The 19313-nt window shown below is 38.1% G+C and overlaps 1 protein-coding gene across 15 annotated transcripts in view; it reads right to left on the minus strand.

Annotated features, from left to right (window-relative positions):
• The window catches only part of ZNF385B (zinc finger protein 385B), a 163163-nt gene that overhangs the window by 46826 nt on the left and 97024 nt on the right, over positions 1–19313 (minus strand). For 10 of the 15 annotated variants that reach the window (XM_051787300.1, XM_051787298.1, XM_051787302.1 and 7 more), the window contains one exon: positions 6531–6661. The exons of 4 other annotated variants lie outside the window; for them this stretch is intronic. In XM_051787300.1, the coding sequence (XP_051643260.1) occupies positions 6531–6661 (131 nt within the window). Of the gene's footprint in view, positions 1–6530; positions 6662–16150; positions 16406–19313 lie in introns of those variants that run through there. One more of the 15 variants, XM_051787307.1, reaches the window with a different exon arrangement.

Here is a 19313-nt window from a genome sequence, read left to right on the forward strand (position 1 = left end):
AACTTGGGGAAGTAGCTGAAGTCTGTGGAGAAACCAGACAGGTTGAATATAGAGAAGACTGGTCTGAAAGGCACAGATCTTCAAATCAGCCTTGCTCTGTTACTTGAAATGAGCTGGTTGATGCTTCAGACCTGTGTATTGTCAGTTTTCAGGTATGCAAAAGAAAGACAAGTTTCATGCTTTGAATGTAAACTGCCATACAGTCCCTTTAGATTGTCATAAAATTGGCTGTAACCACTAGGTATGCCCACATTCAGAAAGAATGAGTATGACAAGAATTACATTTTAGGTACATTTTTATAATTTCTTAATTAATAATTATTGCAGCAATTCTCAGTTTCTCACAGAACAATGTGACAAAGGTCTAAGGGAGGGCAGGAAAGCCAGACACGTACAGTCAAGATGCTGTAAAAGTAACCACTTCTGTATTCATCAGACACATGGAGAAAAACTGCTCTCTGAAGCTGCTCTAGAATCTTCCTTAGGACAAGGTTTATAATCAGAAACTAGCAAAATCTTTGTAAGCAGAGTGGTGCAACACATGTCCCTTGTCTTAAACTACGATTCTGCGACTGTTTGCTTTGAGGGGAGATGTTTTTATCACAGTCTATTTGTAAAACATCCTTCAGTTGCCTAATGCCTAAAATATTTATGGTTAACAACCCTCTCCCTTTAAACAGCTTCCTTGCGTCAGGAACATACTATTAACTTGAAAAGAAAGCAATTCAATGAAGATAAAGGCTTCTGAGCTTTCCTGTGCTGACTAGTAAAAGAAATAAATAATGCTGAAGTGTTGGAAAGACTAACTCCAAGCTTTCTGTAAAGACAGAGAAAAAACCACATAGCCAAGGAACAGATTTTCTGGAGGACTCAGCAAATGGCAGGATTTGTACACAGAAACTGTATTTCCTTAAAGAATTAGGCTGATGACCTAATTACTATTACACATAATAATGGATGTTTTGCAACAATTTAGGAACCATTTTTCAAAATGCACACTGTGGATGACAGACTCCTGTAAAATGGTAGAGAAAGGTTACTGCACCTGGGGATTTCTGTTCTTCACCAGTGCATGTCAGTGCACTTACTCCTGAAAGACAGGGTTTCCTATCTGCCTGCTGATCTGCCAACTGACAGAAGGAAGTTAATCCATCCAATTCCTCTTCGAGAAAAAATACCAGTTACTTTCTTTTACTCCCTTAATAAAAGGTAACAGGCTGACTCTTCATGGTGTCATTTGGATGATTCTGGCTAGGACTTGGAAAACACAAACTACTGTATCCATAATAAATAAAAATCAAATTGGAATGTTTTTTAGTGCTTGAAACAGGAATAAAAGGCAAACCTGGAGTACCTCTTGTGCCTGCACGGCTATAAGAAAGGGTATAAAATGTTTACAAGGAAAGAAATAACTAACCATTTCTTGATTAAAAAAAAAAACAACCAATAAAAATCCTCAAGCATAATATCCGCCTACACTGCAAAAAAACCTCTCCTAAGTCAATTGCTGAAATTTCCTTTCTGTGCTGTTAATCAGTGTAAAAGTATGGTTTTTACAAAGTTTCACCTGCTCTCTGGAGTCAGATGGAAAGAACCAGAACAGGTCACTTCAGTTCAGCACTCCATAAAAGGGAAAAGGGAAATCAGAGCACAGGGACAGGCTACTTCGATAAAGAGGACCATAGATAAAGGGTTGGCAACATCCTGTTGGCTGCGTTTCTAATCTGCTCCTGCCATATACAATGCTGTGCTCCAGAGAGTACTTTGGCAATGTAGCAGGGTGTTAAGTGGCTGAATTCAGACCCTGCTAAGGAAAGAGAAAGCTCCCAAGCCACAGTGTCCTGCCAAAGGCAGAAGAGGCACTTGGCACAGAGGGGTGAGTGAAGCCAGCGATATGAGTGCCTTGTGCTCTTATCTGCTGAACTCGGCTTCTCGCCTTGACTGACTGCTGGGCCCTTCAAATGAGAACTAGATAGGTAGCAGATAAAAATGTGGGTCATAATTGAAAATGCACAAGAGGAAAGGGCAAATCAGTCCCTCCCAGTAGTTGTCTTGGGGGTAGGCGAGGGATACTTAGTCCAGGCAGGGTTAATGCTGGAGAAGAGTAAAAAATTTCTGACTAAGTTACACTCAGATCCTCTTCCTTTCCTGTAGCCCATTACAGCTGGCTCACCTTCACTTGCAGATGTAAAATATTTCTGGTCCACTTTGCAAGGGGACTGAGAGAACACTAATATAAAGAATCAGCATAAACCTACTTGAAGAGAAATAGATACTGAAGCAGTAACTAGGTCACATTAACCCATGTGTCCTCTAAAACACGAAGGTATGAACTAGCATTTAGAAACCAATCATGGTCTAGTTCGATGGAAAATGTTTCACTAATGTGAAAGCTACAAGAGATGCTCTAATCTTTGATTACCCCTGAGGCCATAACAAACTCAGAAGGAAGCATATGAATTGCTGATTATTTTCTATGATGATAGAATCTGAGAAGTTGCTGATAATGCTTTTGTGCAGATTGATGGGTCCCTGGCTTTACCACTTCAACTAAATATGAGTCATGCAGTGCTGCTCTTATTTCAGAACAAGGTAGAATATGCTGGAATTTTGAAATTTCTTTTTTTTTAGGAGTATAAAATCTTCATAGGGAGATGCAGACGGTGAATGTGAAGCTTGCCTTCTGTGATAAATCCTGGCTTTCAGCCACTTTAGTACATGCATCTTGATGACCTCCCATGTTGTGATCACAAAGCATCCTTTCTTCATTCAGTACACAAGATGGATGACAGGAGACAAAGAATCAGGGAGATGTAGGGAGAGAATGGTACAGAAGGTAAAGTTGTATGGTGGAAGCCAGCAAGATTACATTATAATAAACACAATGGGGATGACAGTAATCTTAATTTTGATTTCCTCTGACTATGTACTTAACTTACAGATTTTTAAATGTAATCAATATGTAAGGAGTTACCTGTTAAAAAATCCTGAAGAGTCATTTTAGTGTGGTGAAAAAGAACTCTGCTTAAACAATACTTTTTGCTACCCATCCATTCCAAATTGCAGGTACCAATTTGGAAAGTTCCTATAATGATGTCTCCTGTTCTTTTATAAACAAGAACATTTTAAGTAATAACAGTTAATAATTTGATTCAAGCTCTGTGTTTCAGACACAGGGATATGAGTAACCGAGCAAGAGCATTTAGAACTTGATGCCAGGACAAACATGATGTCACCTTTGGATCCGCTGCTGCAGCATTTCCGAGAGAGGGTTTGTCCTTCCATGCAGCAACTCAGGTTCAGGTTCTGACAATCTGAGCATGCCTGTCCTGTTCTGACAAGAATGTTTGCTGCTGCTGTGAAAAGACCAGGAAGGACAGCACCTACATCACTTCTTTGCTTCATTCTGTCTTTAGAAGATCCCTTTCTGGCTGATCTGTTGAAGCTTTATTCCCCATACTGAGAAATACAGACAGGTATCCAAGGAGTTAGTGCAATCATTCCCCAATTAATTTTTCCTATATAATGAACTAGTCCTAATGAACAAAGACTAATTTAATTGGGGCATGAATTTACAATTACTACACATACATCCACAGCATATTTAGAACTATTAATGTTTTTAAGAGAAACGGAAGGGCGACAGTTGAAACTATATCCCACAATTCCATCAAGAAAATAAGACATAATTGTAAATTTCTTTTAAAAAATCAGGGTCTGCTCAGTGCTTCAGTTGAAAGTACCACATGTGGAGAGAAGCTAGTGATCAGAACACTTCCATGAACAAAATGGGAACACTGATGTTTTATCTGGAGCATCACAGATGGTTTCAGAATTGAAAACTGTCAAAATTAACTATATAAGAAAGGGTTTACCCCAGATTTCAAATATATTTCCATAAATAAGAGAAGTTCTTTTGGGAAAAAAACTGTAGGGAGTGTTCCTTCAAAGATGTTTGTAGTTAATACATTTTGCCTTGTTTTTTCTTCCCTGGTAGTTACTGTATTAAGCTCCCATGCAGAAACTTCTTTTTTCAGGTAACTGATACTAAGGTAGAAACCACCTCCTGGCAAGGTTTAGAAAAATGTTCTGTATCTGACTGCCATTGAAAATGAACAGGTGGATCCAAAGAAGTTTTCTCTTCAGACCCCATTTCTTTTTGCCACCTTCAGTGAACACATGAAAGCATGAACAGCACCCTGGCAGGGTCCCCTCAGTCCTCAGAGATGAAAGGTTGCACACTAGAAGTTTTACTGTCTGCAGTCCTTGACAAGTTCTCCCTCAAATGAAATGGCTAGATTTCCTAACTGATCCATAAGGCAAATGATGGCTTTTTTTGGCTCTTCTAATATTCACTTCCTGCCCAAGATAAAAGATTGTGGCACTTTAGATGCTGCATGTTACGCGTCAACTGGATTCAGCTTTTATAGCTCAAAATTTTCTTCAGGAAAAAAAGTTTTTAAACACTTTTACGTACTTCTGCCACCATTTTAGAGTGACAAAGGAAAAAAAATATATACAAACCTAGAAGTATACATTTGTAAAGTTTGTGCTAAGTTAGAAAGAAAGGAAGTGCATAACAGATGGCATTCACTGTGCCTGTCAGTAGATAATCATGAATGATTTAGTCTCCAATGAGCTTTTGAAGTCCATTGTGAAAGACTCTTAGGGAAAATCAATAACTGCAAGATAAATGGCAAAGTCTGCGAATTAGAAATAGAGAAGTACTGAACCACCGTTCCTCAAAATAGACGGTTTAAACATGCAGTGTTGGTGCTGTGTAGTAGCATAATTTTAAATAATTATTAAGAATTCCAAGGGGGGAAGTAGACACTGAGTTGACAATATTTGCTGATTACCCTAGGTCTCTCTTTTTTTTTTTTTTTTTAATAAAATCCATAGAAGTTTGGAGAGGAATGACAAGAGTGAAGGATAAACACTCCAGGAATTAGGCAAATTAAATGTAACCCAGAAAAATATAAGCTAGACAAAATCAGTGTAAATATCGAAATTAATCTGTCTCTAGAGGCTACTGTGACTCAGAAATTCAGTAATACCACCAGTAAGCAAATAATGTTGGTTGACTCTAAAACTACTGCATCTCTGAAGAAAAGTTTCTCTGAACCTTAATGACCACTTCTGTGAAAAAGATCATCTATAAAACCTGTGCAACTGAAAAGCAGACAAATCAGTAACAAATCATATTCCCATGTTTATTAGAAAGAGGATGGGAAATCAATCTGAATTGCATCACACCTAGAAGATGCAAACAACACACTGCTTTCTTAACACTATATTGAGTTTTGGGTCTGCACTTTAAACATACAGGGATTTTTTTTTAATCTTTCATCTCTTTGTACACATGCACATTCCCACATCTCTCTCATCAATGCACAATTTCACATACATGTTTTGCAATCAATTAGTAATATTTGCTACTGTTTATAGTAGCCCACATGTTGGGCTGCTGAGATGTGAAAGAAGCTGACTGATATGTCACCTCATAACCACCCCACATCACTGTGTGCTGTAGCACAAGGCCTGTCAGCAAGGTGTATTTGCAAGTCATGAAGAAAAAAGAATGCTCTTGCTGTTTTAATTTCAGACAGAAGGTTAGTCTGTGAAAGGAAACACTTGGCAGTGGTTCAGCTGATCACTGTCTGGTGGTGATGACAGTGCTTCCCTTTCCATTCCCCCTGCAACTCCAGTGACAAGCGTGATGCTCTACAGTTCAGGTGACGGCCACATATGAACAGACTGTACTCGCTGACTTGGCAGCAATGACTCAGAGCAGTTTCCTTCCTGTTGCCATTAGCCTAAACATTTAAGCTAATGATAAAGTGTGATGGCAAAAAAAGCATTTCGGTAACACTCAGTGCTATTTTATGAGCTGTTAAAAAAGCGAGAACTACAGAAGAGACTATTTTTGTTATTGCTGCTCTGATAAACATGAAGAACTACAGAAGCATTATTTTGGCAGTACTTTTTTTTTAAACCAAGATGCTTTACCATAACGCGAAAATAACAGATTCACATTTTTCACGTTGGCTGGTTGTACAATTTTACACTTTAAAGTTGTAATTACACAGAATTAACAATAACCTCCAGTTGATTTACTGGCCCTATTAGACTTAGCTTGATTCATGTCACTGGAGGATCTAGGTCTTACCTGTCTTTCCACTGCTTTTGTCTCTTCCTCTTTGACAGCATATGGAAACACACATGCCCAGACTAACTCTCAAAATAATTCTACTATTTCTCAAATCTCCATCATGGGATTGTTTTTCTCAATGTGCAAACACCACCTCAATAGACCAAGCTAAAAAACAATCAGCCCCATTCACAGTGCGAAGGTTGGATACCATTCCAAGCCTTTTGTACAAGGGAAAAGCAACCACGAGGGCACAGACAAAAAGGGTTCCCTAGAACTGTGTCAGCGATGCACTGTTTTAAGGCAGCTTCAATACTGCATACTAGAACCAGATTGGAAAGCATACACTGAAACCAAATGTGGAAACACCTTTACTTACTGTGTTAAAATTTGGGAAGAATCCAACAGCAGAGCTGCTGTCCACAGGGAAGGACATAAAGGGTTTGATATCCAGGGAAGGCTGCATCATCAAGGTAGGTGTGCGCACAAGGGTGGGAAGTGTAGTAGTGCCTGCCAAGAGCAAACAAAACCAGGAATTCATAGTATTCTCCTTTCCACAACACACACAGTATAGTTGACACAACTGCCAAGAAAAAATAATACAGGGAGGTGATAAAGAGGCTCTGTAGGAGTTAATATCATTAAAAGAAACCTATTTACCCACAGTACAGATGAGGCAGAGCACTTCCCTATGGCCATGGATACTCAGACGCTGAAGAGGAGACATATGGTATATAAATCACACTGGCAGGTAGAATAAATCCTTTCTACAGCCGAAAAATTCTTCTGTGCCAAAATGGCCAGGATGAGTGCCCATGAAAGTAAGATGCTTTTGCAATTAATGGTTGCCTACTAAATCAGCCAGCACAGACAATACATGTAAGCTGAAATCCAGAGGTTTGTTTCCAAATAGTGAGCTGCATCTTATTTTTTCCCCTCTTCTGAGTAACTATCAGGTGTTGCACAAACACCATTTCAACTAATGTGTAAAAATGCCTCTTTTACAGTGCAAGACAAATATTAGAAAATAGCCAACAATTAAATAATCAGCTAGCATATAAATGAATGCAACTCTTTACATGCAATGAAAACTAGCATTTTCTAAATTGGAGCCCAGATATTTTCCTACAAACAAAATTTTTCCAGAAATCTATATGCTGAAACACTTTCTGTATATGCCTAAGAATCACTGCCCAGCAAGATCCTGAAGGAATGGGGAGGCACAGATGTCCAAATATTCATTTCTAATGAGCTATCTGCCCTATTCACGCAATAAGTGTCCATAGTACACAGCTTCCAGCTATGCCTGTGGGAGTATTTTTTTTCCTGAAATTATACAAAAGAGATTCAAATAAAATTTCTCTCATTGAAATAAAAAGACCCCCAAAAGACCACAAACCCCTAAACTCAGTTTCTCCTTCCTAGGTTGAATAAATAATTCAAAACCAATTGGAGCAGGCAGTGGAACACAAGCGTCCCACACCTCTAAAGGAGCATGAGTCACTCTCTGTCTCTCCTACCTTTGTCACAATTTCTTCATAACTACCTCCTTCTCCCACTCACTAGTGGCCAGGAGCTGGCAGCATAACAGGTCTCTTAGGAGTTTCCCTGGTCTCAGGCAGAACTTGAGCTTTTTTTCATAGAATTCATCTGAGCTTTTTTAACTTGGTCAGGAAGGGGATATGGGAGAGGGAGAGGGGAAGAGAGAGGGGGCTAAAAGGAGGGGTTTAGAAAAGAAATCAAGCAATATTCCCTCTCTTCTGCCATCAAATCTTTCGATCTACTTGCAAAAAGTAGCAAGGCAATCCATATGGGCTGCCTGAGTACCAGTCTTCCATTAATGGATCTCCCTTCCTGCCTGTTAAGGATAAACAGCAAAGTTGAAGGCAGAGTAGATATTTTCATCCTTTTCTTTTAACTATTCTGCCTCCATAGGCACAATTTCAAACCCATCTCGTGGTATCCAAGAGGAAAGCTAAGTTCAGAAGCCAGATGGGGCTGCATGGAGTTTTTGGATGACCAAACACTTATAACTAGCCCTGAGCTCAAATTTTGTAGATGTTGGAGAGACAGTCATTTTGATCACAGCTGCAACACAGTAAATATTATATTATGGTCTAGCAGATAAATAGCAGGCTATAATCTGTTCTCTGTTTCTTCCATAGGAAAAACATGATGATTGCACAATGATGGGCCATTGACAGCAATGGAGAGAAAACTGTTTCACACCATCCCAAATGAGCTGCACAACTTGAAAGGAAAAATATGCTTGAGAAACTTTCCCAGAATATTTTCTCCCTTCTTCTATCCAAATACTTTCATAAATGTCAGGTTTGTTTCTGCATAAGCTCATGAAAATCATTGACAGTTGTGCCTAATTAACTGTAAGTCAAAGCTTATTCAAGTGGAGTCACAAACGTCAACAAGCTAAAGGCTAACATGCCTACAGTCTCTTATTCATAACCATAATGGAAAAGATGCATCAATAGGAAAGAAGTGTGTCAGAGTATTTATCCAAAGAAAGTATCTTCAACTGCAAAAATGATGATTATTTCTACTACTGGTTCTGAAACAGTAGATTTACATAATTTGGATTTCAGAGTTGCATTCAAAGAGGAGTGATGTTGTATTCAATTACCTAAAGCGTCATCATCAATCTAACTTCCACAAGTTTCTCTTTGAAGTTCATATGCAATTAAAGATCCGTGAAGTTAAATAAGACCTGTTTTCTCTTTACATATACATACTTCAATGAAGCTATGGTTACATATTTTAATCAATTTTACAGAAAAACAATATAACAGAATAGGCTTAAATTGTGACTGACATTTAAAAATCAGAGTTGTTAGGTTTCTGAGGTTGTCTTTATTCAATGTATAGAAATCATTTGGCATAAAATCTTTAAAATTAAAAAACAATTAGCATACCCCTGAAAACAATGCAACCTTCTTTGTGCTCCTTGGGTGAGTACAGATCCTTTCACATGGAAAACACATTTGAAATATCTCTCTAGTTTTGCAGTTCATGGTGTTTCTGCTGTCAGAGTAATTTATGACCAGGAAACTAGGACACATTCAGAGTCTATATAGAACAGAAAATATACATACCTACCAGACTGATTGCTAAAGGCATTAATCATACGAAATTTGTTCACTTCTGTTTGCCAGTTTACTAACTCAACAATTGCCAATCAAATATCAATGACCCTGTTGGACTGAAGTTTGACTTTCAGATCCACCTCTGAAAGCCTCTGAAAGAATTATTAGATGAAGGCGACCTAAACTACAAGTAGAAGCACTTCACGACAAAATCATCAAAACAAATGCAATAGGACAATTTTGCACTGGCATTGCTCCCAAAGGCCAAATAAATTCTCACAGCCACAACTCCACTAAATCTGTATGCAGGCCTGAGCTAAGCAGGAATACTAACATAAGAAAGATGTTGCTAAAAATCTTCATTATCTTCATAAATTTAACAGATGTTTACTGTTTCATTAGCATTTTAATGATAAGGACAACTTCTCATGTCAAACACATTGTTTTAAACTACTTGTAAATCTTTGGAATAAAGAAAACTGAACTTTCTTGTAAATTCATTTGCTTACTTCAGTTTCATAATTATTAAACAGTATATTATATTCATAACTTCAGTTTTGACTCCCATAGTGTAAGGTAAACATATGTAGGTATTCTTCCCAAGAATGCCGAGGTAGTGGAAGGATTAAAAAAAAAAAAAAAAAAAGTTTTATTTCAAATGCAAGGACCACTTTTTCACAATGCAGAACACCAGACCTTTCAGGGGCAAAAGCCCATGCTCCACCTCCTCCTAGGCTTTTTGTATCTTCTCTCTCTCCTCCCCTACTCTCTCTGGCCCAAGGAGAAGGAGGCCTTGCGCATGTCTGCAAACATGTTCTCTCTCTGCATCACACAGCGAGAGATATCTTGCTCACAGCTTCTCCCTGCAAATTTCTCTGAAATGCAGAAGGAAGGGGAAAACCCATCTAACCCACTTGAAAAGGCATTTTGCAGTTTTTCTAAGTGAAACAAGTTCTAGCTTTCCGTTACACATTCTTGCATGACTGCACCTATCCCCACAGACAGCAGGAGTCATCCACGTACTGGAAACGCAAGCTGCAGACAGGCTTTGCCAAAAGGCACTGATCCTCACTGGTCCCTTTTACCCTTGTCTAAGAGAAGGGAAAACAGGTTTTCATCCATCAGATGATCCAAAATGTCTCATTTTATTCAAAGTTTTTCTTCCTCCTACACATATTTATCTAAAAAAACAAGTCCCTGTGTAACAGGTGCTGCTCCTCTCCAACCACGTACATCTGGCTTCACGTACACTGCAACACACTGGGGAACTTACATTTTTACAGAAGTTATGAAAGGTGGTAATCTTTACCCAACTTTAATCTGTCTCTAACAAATAGATTAAGCAGTGAAAGTGATATTTTTGGGGAGCAATTAGAAAGTCTTGCATCCGCCACTCGTGTGCAAGACATGTCCCCAGGGCCAGTAAGATGACCCTTAGTCAGGTGCCAGAAAGGAGGCAGACAACACAGGGTCTTGAAGAATCTCTGCCAATCCCCCCACAGCTCTTTTGCAGCTTCACAGGAAAAACTACCAAGACTGCAGTTTTGGCAGAGACAATCACAATTAACTCTGGCCATGGTTAACAGTCACTGATCCTCTTTTTCAAGTAAGAGTGGTGACAAGTTCAGTCAAAGCAATTTCTCTCTTTGTACCTCCTGAAAACTATTTGTGACAGTACTACTGTGATTTCCTCCCCAATTGCTTTTCTTTGTCACTGAAAAACACACAAAAAGGTGTAATGTCTGCTCATTAACTCCGATTTTCGTCAGTATTAGACCATTACACAAAAAACCCCAATTCCATCACAAAACTTACTCATCTAAAACACATTTTGTGAACTATTTCAGCTTAAGGAAATGAATTACCTTCCAGACTTAAATGCCTGCTCTTCCAAAGTCTTCATTAAAGGCAACTATAGAGAAATCTGAAACCATACTCAAGTCTCTCCATTTTTTCTATTTCCTAAAAGATGTTACTGCAATGTTTAAATCCTCCCATCCAAGGAAGCAATTCACATTCAGAACAAGAGCAGTGGAAGAGTAACTGAAGCACTATCAGGACTGAATAAAACTACTCTGTGTACAAATTTCTGTGAACCAGACAATCTACATCTACCTCAGATTGCACATGGTTGCATTTGTTTTAACTTGTGCCATGGAGAGTATCTGGGAAAATTTCAAAGGGACATTGAGATATTCACACCCATCACTACTTATGTGCATTACACTGCAAGTTTTCATTTTATTGACAGGCTGTGTTGCCTTTTTTCAGCCCCGAATTGCCTGACCACTTTCAGCTACAAGGAACCTTTATTTTCCACAGCAATGTTGAGTAGTCTGATCCAGCCACAGAACAGTAGCAACACAACGGATATAAGGGATAAGTTCTGGGCTTTCTTCTCCCTTGACCTTTTTAAAAGTGGGTTTTTTTCAGACACTGCTTGAGCCAACAATATGCCTTTGAGGGTGGATGACAAATTGCCCCTATTTTGTGCATATTGGTTGAATTAGTTATGGGCTGCAACCAGAGTGTGCACAGCCACCCTGCCTTCACACTGCCATCTCCATTTACAGCACTTTCCTTCAGAGCTCCAGAAGGTGGAAGCAGCTCTCTGGAAGGATTCTGAGACAATTCAGCTACTGATACATGTCTTTCAAAACTTGGAGGTGTACTCATAAACCTTATTAAGATATCAATGGAACAGTCAGACCTTCCATTGGTTTATTAATGAATTTAAAAAGCACAAAACACACACATCCATCTGTTTTGGCATATAAAAAACAGGTAAATCCTCAAAAGATGCTCTGGCTGCCTTTTTTCCCCCCAGAAGCTACAAGGAAAGGCAACAGTAACTGGTGTAGAAATTACAGCTACTCAACAGCAAAAGGAAGAATCCCTCCGTGGAACACTCAGAAGGCAAGTGATAAGAAAGCACTGGTCCAGGTCCAGCCTTCCATAGCAACATATGGATACAAAATGATATGCCAAATATTTTGCTCTCCATTCAGAGTTTATTTTTTCAGTAGATATTTCAGCAAGCCCAGAGGCATTTCATACAACTTCACTGCAATGTACAGATTACAGACGTATTGTACAGTTTAAGCTCTTTGCGCTCAAGAATGACTTACCTAAAAAATATGGTAGATTATGAAAATAATTCTCTCCCTACAAATTAAAACATTATTTCTAGCGTGCTTGAACATGAAGTTAATATTTTCATTATTATCCATAGAGAAATGAATGTTCTAGAAAGGTCTACTAACAGATTTCCATAATCTCCTTTTGTATAAAACCAGATACCGTGAAATGAGGTATTTCTATTTTTCAAATACATGTAGGATTGAACCAAATAGGTCAACACCAAAAATAAATTGAAATCTGGTGCTGCTGAAATGAATGGAAGCTCAATCCAAAAAGTCAACCATCACTTACTTACCTAATACTGATAATTATTTATAACTCATTTACAATCAGAAAACTAGTATAGGTATATATTGCATGTATTTCACATAAGAATTCTAAAAATAAAAAGATAAACCTACTTGTTCTTACAAGTCAGTATATCTTCATTAGATCAGATCCTTCCTCATTGAAATATTTGGTGTTGATTTGGAATTACTTTAACTTCCATTATTTGTTAATATTCCTCTGCCTAGCTAATTGTTTTCTATCTCCAATGCCTTATGACTGAAGGATTATAATTTAAAAAAAAAAGTCAACTATATAGACTATAGATCATAAATATTAGGCATATACTTGATATGTATATAGTCAATTTATATTGAATACCTCTGCTATGATAATATTATTATTTTGAATATTAATATTAAAAAGAAATGTGTCAATATTTATTGCCTTAATCTCTACATTTAGTATATCAAAACCATGTAGGTGGACAAATAATGATGTCCACCAGGGAGGGGGGGAGGGTGAGGAGCAGGAGGGTAGAGACATAACAATAGGAAACGGGAATTTCAGTATTTTAGAGATAAATACATTAGAAAATTAATCAAGAAAATTCTCATTCTCCTTGCAGTTGTACTGCCTTTTTAACAGTTTGCAATAAAAACAGGAATCCCCATAGGTTTTGTATAGAAGATACCAGAACAGATGAAGTGGGAAGAGAAGTCCAATAATTAGAAGTGGAACAGATTATCTTGCCTTTTCCTTAAATAATTACCTGATCACAACATTTGGAAGAGCCCTGGATTTGCAGAACATGTGACTCACACTCCTGTCCTCTTTCTCATCTATTTTGTGTTCTTGCAGCTGAGAAAGGACTTGCGCACCTGCACAACCAACAGCCAAGATTATACAGCTATTGTGCTACACTGTTCCACACATTTTTTTTTTCAGTATTTATATTCCCAAATCAAGTGATCTCCAGAAGTACTATACTAGTATCAAAGCATGTTTGTTAGCACTGGCTCCTTGTCAAGTCTAAGCAATTAAATAAATTATGGAACATCCTTTACTATATTTAGAAGAAACACGCTGGCTGCAGTACAACTGCAATTTGCTATTATCTATAGATAGTATGGAAGTATTAGTCATTAGTTTCTTAAAAGAGATAATTCTCTAGACTTCTAAGCAACCAAGACTATTTGTTTGACTGTGAAAGACTGCTGTGTTACAGTTTAACACTATCGAGCTCAGTAAGTCGGATTTTATTCTAATAAAACAATAACAACTATTAATAACCCTAACCCTAACCCTGCCTGCATTTAGGTCAGCTGGAGTTTTGCAGTCTATTCCTGTGGTTTTTTTTTTTTCTCAGAATCTCTTGGCTGGCTCGAGCTTCTCCCTCTGACTGAGCAGCTCTGCTCCCTGCTCTGTTCTTATCTGCTTCTAGGAAACACTGCTTTGGAGTTGCTTTCACTTTGAAGTTTTCCAAGTATGACAGAAAAAACAGTTGCATTTTTTTCAGCTCTTTATTCTCTTGCCATCTGGACTAATGGAGATCTTTCTGAAATCCTTAGGATCCTTCTTCTTGATTTACTTAAACCAGTTCACCCCCTGCCTTGCCTTTTCCCTCTACCAATAAAAAGGTACAGTAAGAGAAAGTGTTTGCTTTTCTGCTGTCACCCTTAACTGAAAACATGACATCACCTAATGCCTACTGAAGTCATAATTTTGTCCAGAGCATGGTGCAACTTCGTGAACAGTCTCTATTTTTCTCCTCAGTGCACATTCTAAGGTGCTGTGCATGTGAGTGTCCCAGGATGAAGCACTGCACTCTCTTCCCTCTTGGTTCAGGATTGTGACTTAACACAAGTTTTCTTACAAACTGAAGCTTCACTGATAAAAGAAAAACAGAGCAAAAAAGCCCACTTTACATTACCTTGAAAGTTTCACAATTTTGAAGACGGGATTTAGTTGCAGTTAGCTTTTTAGAGACTCTTATCACTTCAACTCTCATATAACCTGATGTTTCTCAGAATCCATCTCTTATTCTGAATTCTGTCACCACTGAGCTCATCATCTAACCCTCAGTGAGTCTCAGCATAGACTTTCACTCAGGAGGTACTGAGCTGCTATCCATTAAAACCAAACAAGTCTGTCACTGGGAATGCTGCTGGGTGACGGTTTTGTTATTAGTCAGTCAAAACCATCATACTTAACTTTTAAATTTGGGTGATTTATGTCTGCAGTTGTCTTCTTGCTCCTTATTCCGCTTCAATATGCCAACCCACTAGCTCAGCAATGCTACACACAAAGGTAACAGAGGTCTAGACACATATGCACCCTCACAGATGTGTCTAATCACTTAACCACATTAGACAATTTCCAATGCTCATAAAAGTCATCATAGCTCAGAGAATTTCATGCCTCATTTGCTTTTCCCACATAATACACAATCTCCTTTAAAAAATACAGTTACCCAAGTTGCTTTTCTTTTGGTAACTTCTTCTATTGGTATCACTCCCTAAATATCCTTCAGAGAAAAGATTGCAACAACAACTAATTTAGGTTGTTTAAAAAGGTCTCAAAATATCGGCAATGGAAATCCAGATCTCCACTGAATGAAACCCATTTTCCTTCCAATGAAAATTTTCAAATTTTCAGAAATGTCAAAAGAAGTTTGAACATTCAGTCCACCCTTTTTCTATCCAAAAAGTCACAATACCAGTCACGATCTTCTCCTTACTTGCTATCTTTTCCATAGTTAAGTACATGCTTTTAGAAGAAACACAATCTCTCTGTTTAGAAATAAAAAACTATGAGACAGGGAAGCCAGGCAGATTTAAAAACCTTCATAATATAGTCCATGTAGCCTACATTCCACCTGGAATTTAACTGCTCTGCCATGGCATAGGGCATGCAGCATACAAGCACCTGTTCAAAAGAAATCAAACATGTAAAGGTTTGCCCTAACTGATGCCCCTCACTAAAGCCATATGAACATCTTCATAGAATATCCTGGAGGATTTCAACTTTCTCCTAATCAGATGCTATACTACATTTTCTTTTCAGAGCCCACACTCTCTGAATAGCCACAGCAAGGGACAACTCAGAGCTCTGTTTCTCAAACTTGACAAGTTACCAGAGCACTCTGTACCACTGTACCTGGAAACACAAAAAGTGCAGAGACCTCACCCTATGCAAGAAAGTAGGAGCCAGACTCAGCACTTCTATCAACTAAAAATACAAATAAAGGTACTTTAACCTGCCGGTGAAAAGAGCACAAGAGTTGCCTTTCTGACCGAAGTTAAGGCCATTTACAAATGGAAGACAGACACTACAAGTTCACCAGTGCCTTACAATATTCAGAAGCTGCATAGTTTTTTGCTGTGACCACGCAATCACAAATCATTTCAGCAAACCAAAAGCATAATGAAACACTACACCACATGTAGTCCCATAAAGGCTTCCCACTATTAAACAACGCCATGATGCTTACTTTAGTCCCTAAGGATATAATCCACCTCCCCTGCAGCACTTAAACACAGTTTAAGACTTAGAAGTAAATAACTCATTTCAATAAGGTGCTTTTGTGACTTTGGGTGCTATGGGACAGCAAGCAACCAGCAAGCCTGAACAAAGCTGGACTGTTGTAGTTGTGTGCTTAGCTTTAATTATCCTGGAGAAGAATACACCACGTGTCTGAAATGTGCCCCCTGATTCTTGGGGCTGTCCTGTGCAGGGCCAGGAGTTGGACTTTAATGATCCTTGTGGGTTCCTTCCTACTCAGAATAATCTGTGATTTTGTGATTTTAGAGGGGTTTTCAACTTCACCCCAGAGGGAGGGCAGCCTGCTATTGACATCACCAGATCAAATATAACCTAAAATACTGATAAAACTCTATTTCAGTGGAATTTTCTTCTAATTTAACTTAAAAGGGTTACTAGCTAGCTGGCTGCTGTAGAGCTGCATTTTAGGTAACTTCTGGGGAAAAAAAAAAGAAACAAAAAATGAGAAGAAATGGTGTCTGCTTGAATTTGTTGAAGAGTTCATAAAGGAGGACCTCAGAGCACAGGGTTACTGACAGCATGGGCTCATGACATTCAGAAGATCAAAGTCCATGAATCTCGGTTCTCCTGAATTAAGCCGCACTGCTTTACTTATTCTCAAAGTCAGCATTGATGAATAAGTAAGAACTTGAAAATTTACAAAACTATAACATACGCTATCAACCCTTTATTATTGAGGGAGAATGAAGACAATAGATTTCAAATTAACAGATCTGTTAGCACAGATAGCCACATTTGTGATGTTACTGAACATTAATTAAACACTTGTATCTGACTAGAAACCTTATTCTACTTTTGGGAACCACAGTGCACCAGCCCTTTTGATGCTGTTACGTTTTCAAAGAATGCATGATGTGAATTTCAGCAATTCTACTCTCAGTTACATTCAGAAAGAGAAAAAAAAAAACAAAAGAAATATGTAGCAGAATGTTTCTGTTAAATTGAATTGACATTGGACGAAAGGGGAAATCTTTTTAACAAAACATTCAAACTGACTTTTAACAGGATTTCAGCTGATATAAGCCTTTTAAAAAAAGTCACCTCTTGTTTCCCAGAGACTAATTAATATCACTTTAATATGATTTATTGCACAAATTAAATGTAATCAAACAGTATACTAAAAATAAAGGCAAATAAACAGAAGGTGAGAGTCAGTGTAAAAAAAGAATGAAAGCATTTTTAAGACACATGCCATGCAGCCTGTATCTACTTTCCATTACGACTCCTGACACCAGGAGTAGGCTGGGCATCCCTGCCACCCCAACACTCCCCTTGAGGCAGCGCAGGGAGTCAGACTAGTTGTAAACAAACTGGCACAAGCCAATGGAAGAGAAACTTTCCTTCAACCAGATCAGGTTGAGCTGATGTCATGGCTGTGAAATAGATGGGGCAGCTGAAAGGAAAAATTTTGTGAGCACCGATGTTTCGTATTCTCATCCAGACTCATCTGAACTAGCCTGCATCTTTCATGCAGACAAATTTCATGCCTGCCACACTGTGTTTCTGGTTATGTCTCTCAGGATGGTATCTGTTCAAACTGACAACATGGTAGTGTTAACTCAAGTTCACCTTATGAACAGAGAAATCCTGTCCTGCATTCACAGAATAGTGATTCCTGTTTGTGCTGCACTGCAGTCAGTTCCCGTTCTCCTTTGTATACTTTGGCATAATTCATTTGTCCTGTTCTTCAAAGAGAAGACCATCTATTAGTTCTTAAAGTCAGTCTGTTCATTCTTCTCTTTTAAAATTACTGTGATCCCATCAGCTCTCTCACTGCTCTTCACAAGTGGTCACAGATCTGATATTTTCATCCATTCAGGTATCCTTGCACTGCGTTTGTCAGAGTCAGTACTTTGAAGATTCTAGTTCATCGAGACACTCTGACTCATTCTTACAGGGTCAGAGTAAATAATATCTTTGTTATTTATATGGATGACTGCCACATTAACACAACTGATCTTTCTAACCAAAAGTAGTGCAAAAATGGCACCAAGCAACCCAAACTTCTTGGCTTCCTCAGACTTTCACAGAATAACAATCCACCTTTTTATTTGGTAGTCTCTAAGTATTGTAAGTGCACTAACAGAAAGATTCCTTAAAGTCTGATGCTTATTTCAGTCTCATTTTTCCTACAGATTCACAGTACTCTTTTTTCATCACTCTTAGCAATTTAAACTGCTTTCCATTTCCTACCTGTACCTACAGTTCTTGTGCTTGAGTCCATAAGAATTTTATAGTTTAGTCAAATTATCCTTGCCACACTTCCTAACTTGCCTCTGCCATGGGAAAGTTTGCTGTTGTACTCTTATTAGAGTTTCTTTAGAAGAACATTACCATGTAGCAACCTTTTGCTGCAAACTTAAAAATCAGACAAGATGGCTATTCTGCCATCTTTTTTCTATTAAAAAGCAACTCCCCTTCACATCCAATAAATATGCTTTGCACTATCTCAAAAATAAGTGTAAGATTTCACTCTAATTTTAAAAGCAATAATGAATACTCAATATTCTGTATTCTAAATGCTAGTTTAAAGATGAATCTAAGCAGCATACATGCTCCAACTTGCCTCCTGGAACAGGCAGATGCACTTCCCTCACCCTTTCACTTTCTAAATCCCTGGTTATATACTATGGTAAATAACTGAGCCTAAAATTCTGAGCAATGAGAACGAAGAAATGAACATTTCACCTTTTTTTTTTTCCTCCTCTGTTCTGATTCCTGATTTAAGAATGTGCTTAAATTCCCAATCACTGGGCTTTAAATTATTGTTTTAAAAAATTCTTAAATCTCAAGAGTACTACACACGTTTGACCTAACTTCACACTTAGCAATAGGCAAGGCTGTAGTAAGAGAGGTTTTTCTGACTGAAAGGCAATGCCAATTATACAGGAAGTTTATGGTTTGAAATGCGGCTTCCTATATCTAAACAATTCAAAACGTAACAATGATAGTTGAAACTATGTAATTCAAAGAAAGGATGTTTTCGTTTTGTGAAGTGGGAAGAACTGGCAAAAGGCATCAAGGAGGAAAAATACTGCTCATGCAAAGGCATGGCTTCCTCCCCCTAGTGACATTTCTAGTAGCTATAATAC

Source organism: Manacus candei, unplaced genomic scaffold (assembly GCF_025592945.1).
Source record: "Manacus candei isolate 608988 ecotype Guabito, Panama unplaced genomic scaffold, ASM2559294v1 h1tg000023l, whole genome shotgun sequence".
In the NCBI taxonomy this organism is placed as follows: domain Eukaryota; kingdom Metazoa; phylum Chordata; class Aves; order Passeriformes; family Pipridae; genus Manacus; species Manacus candei.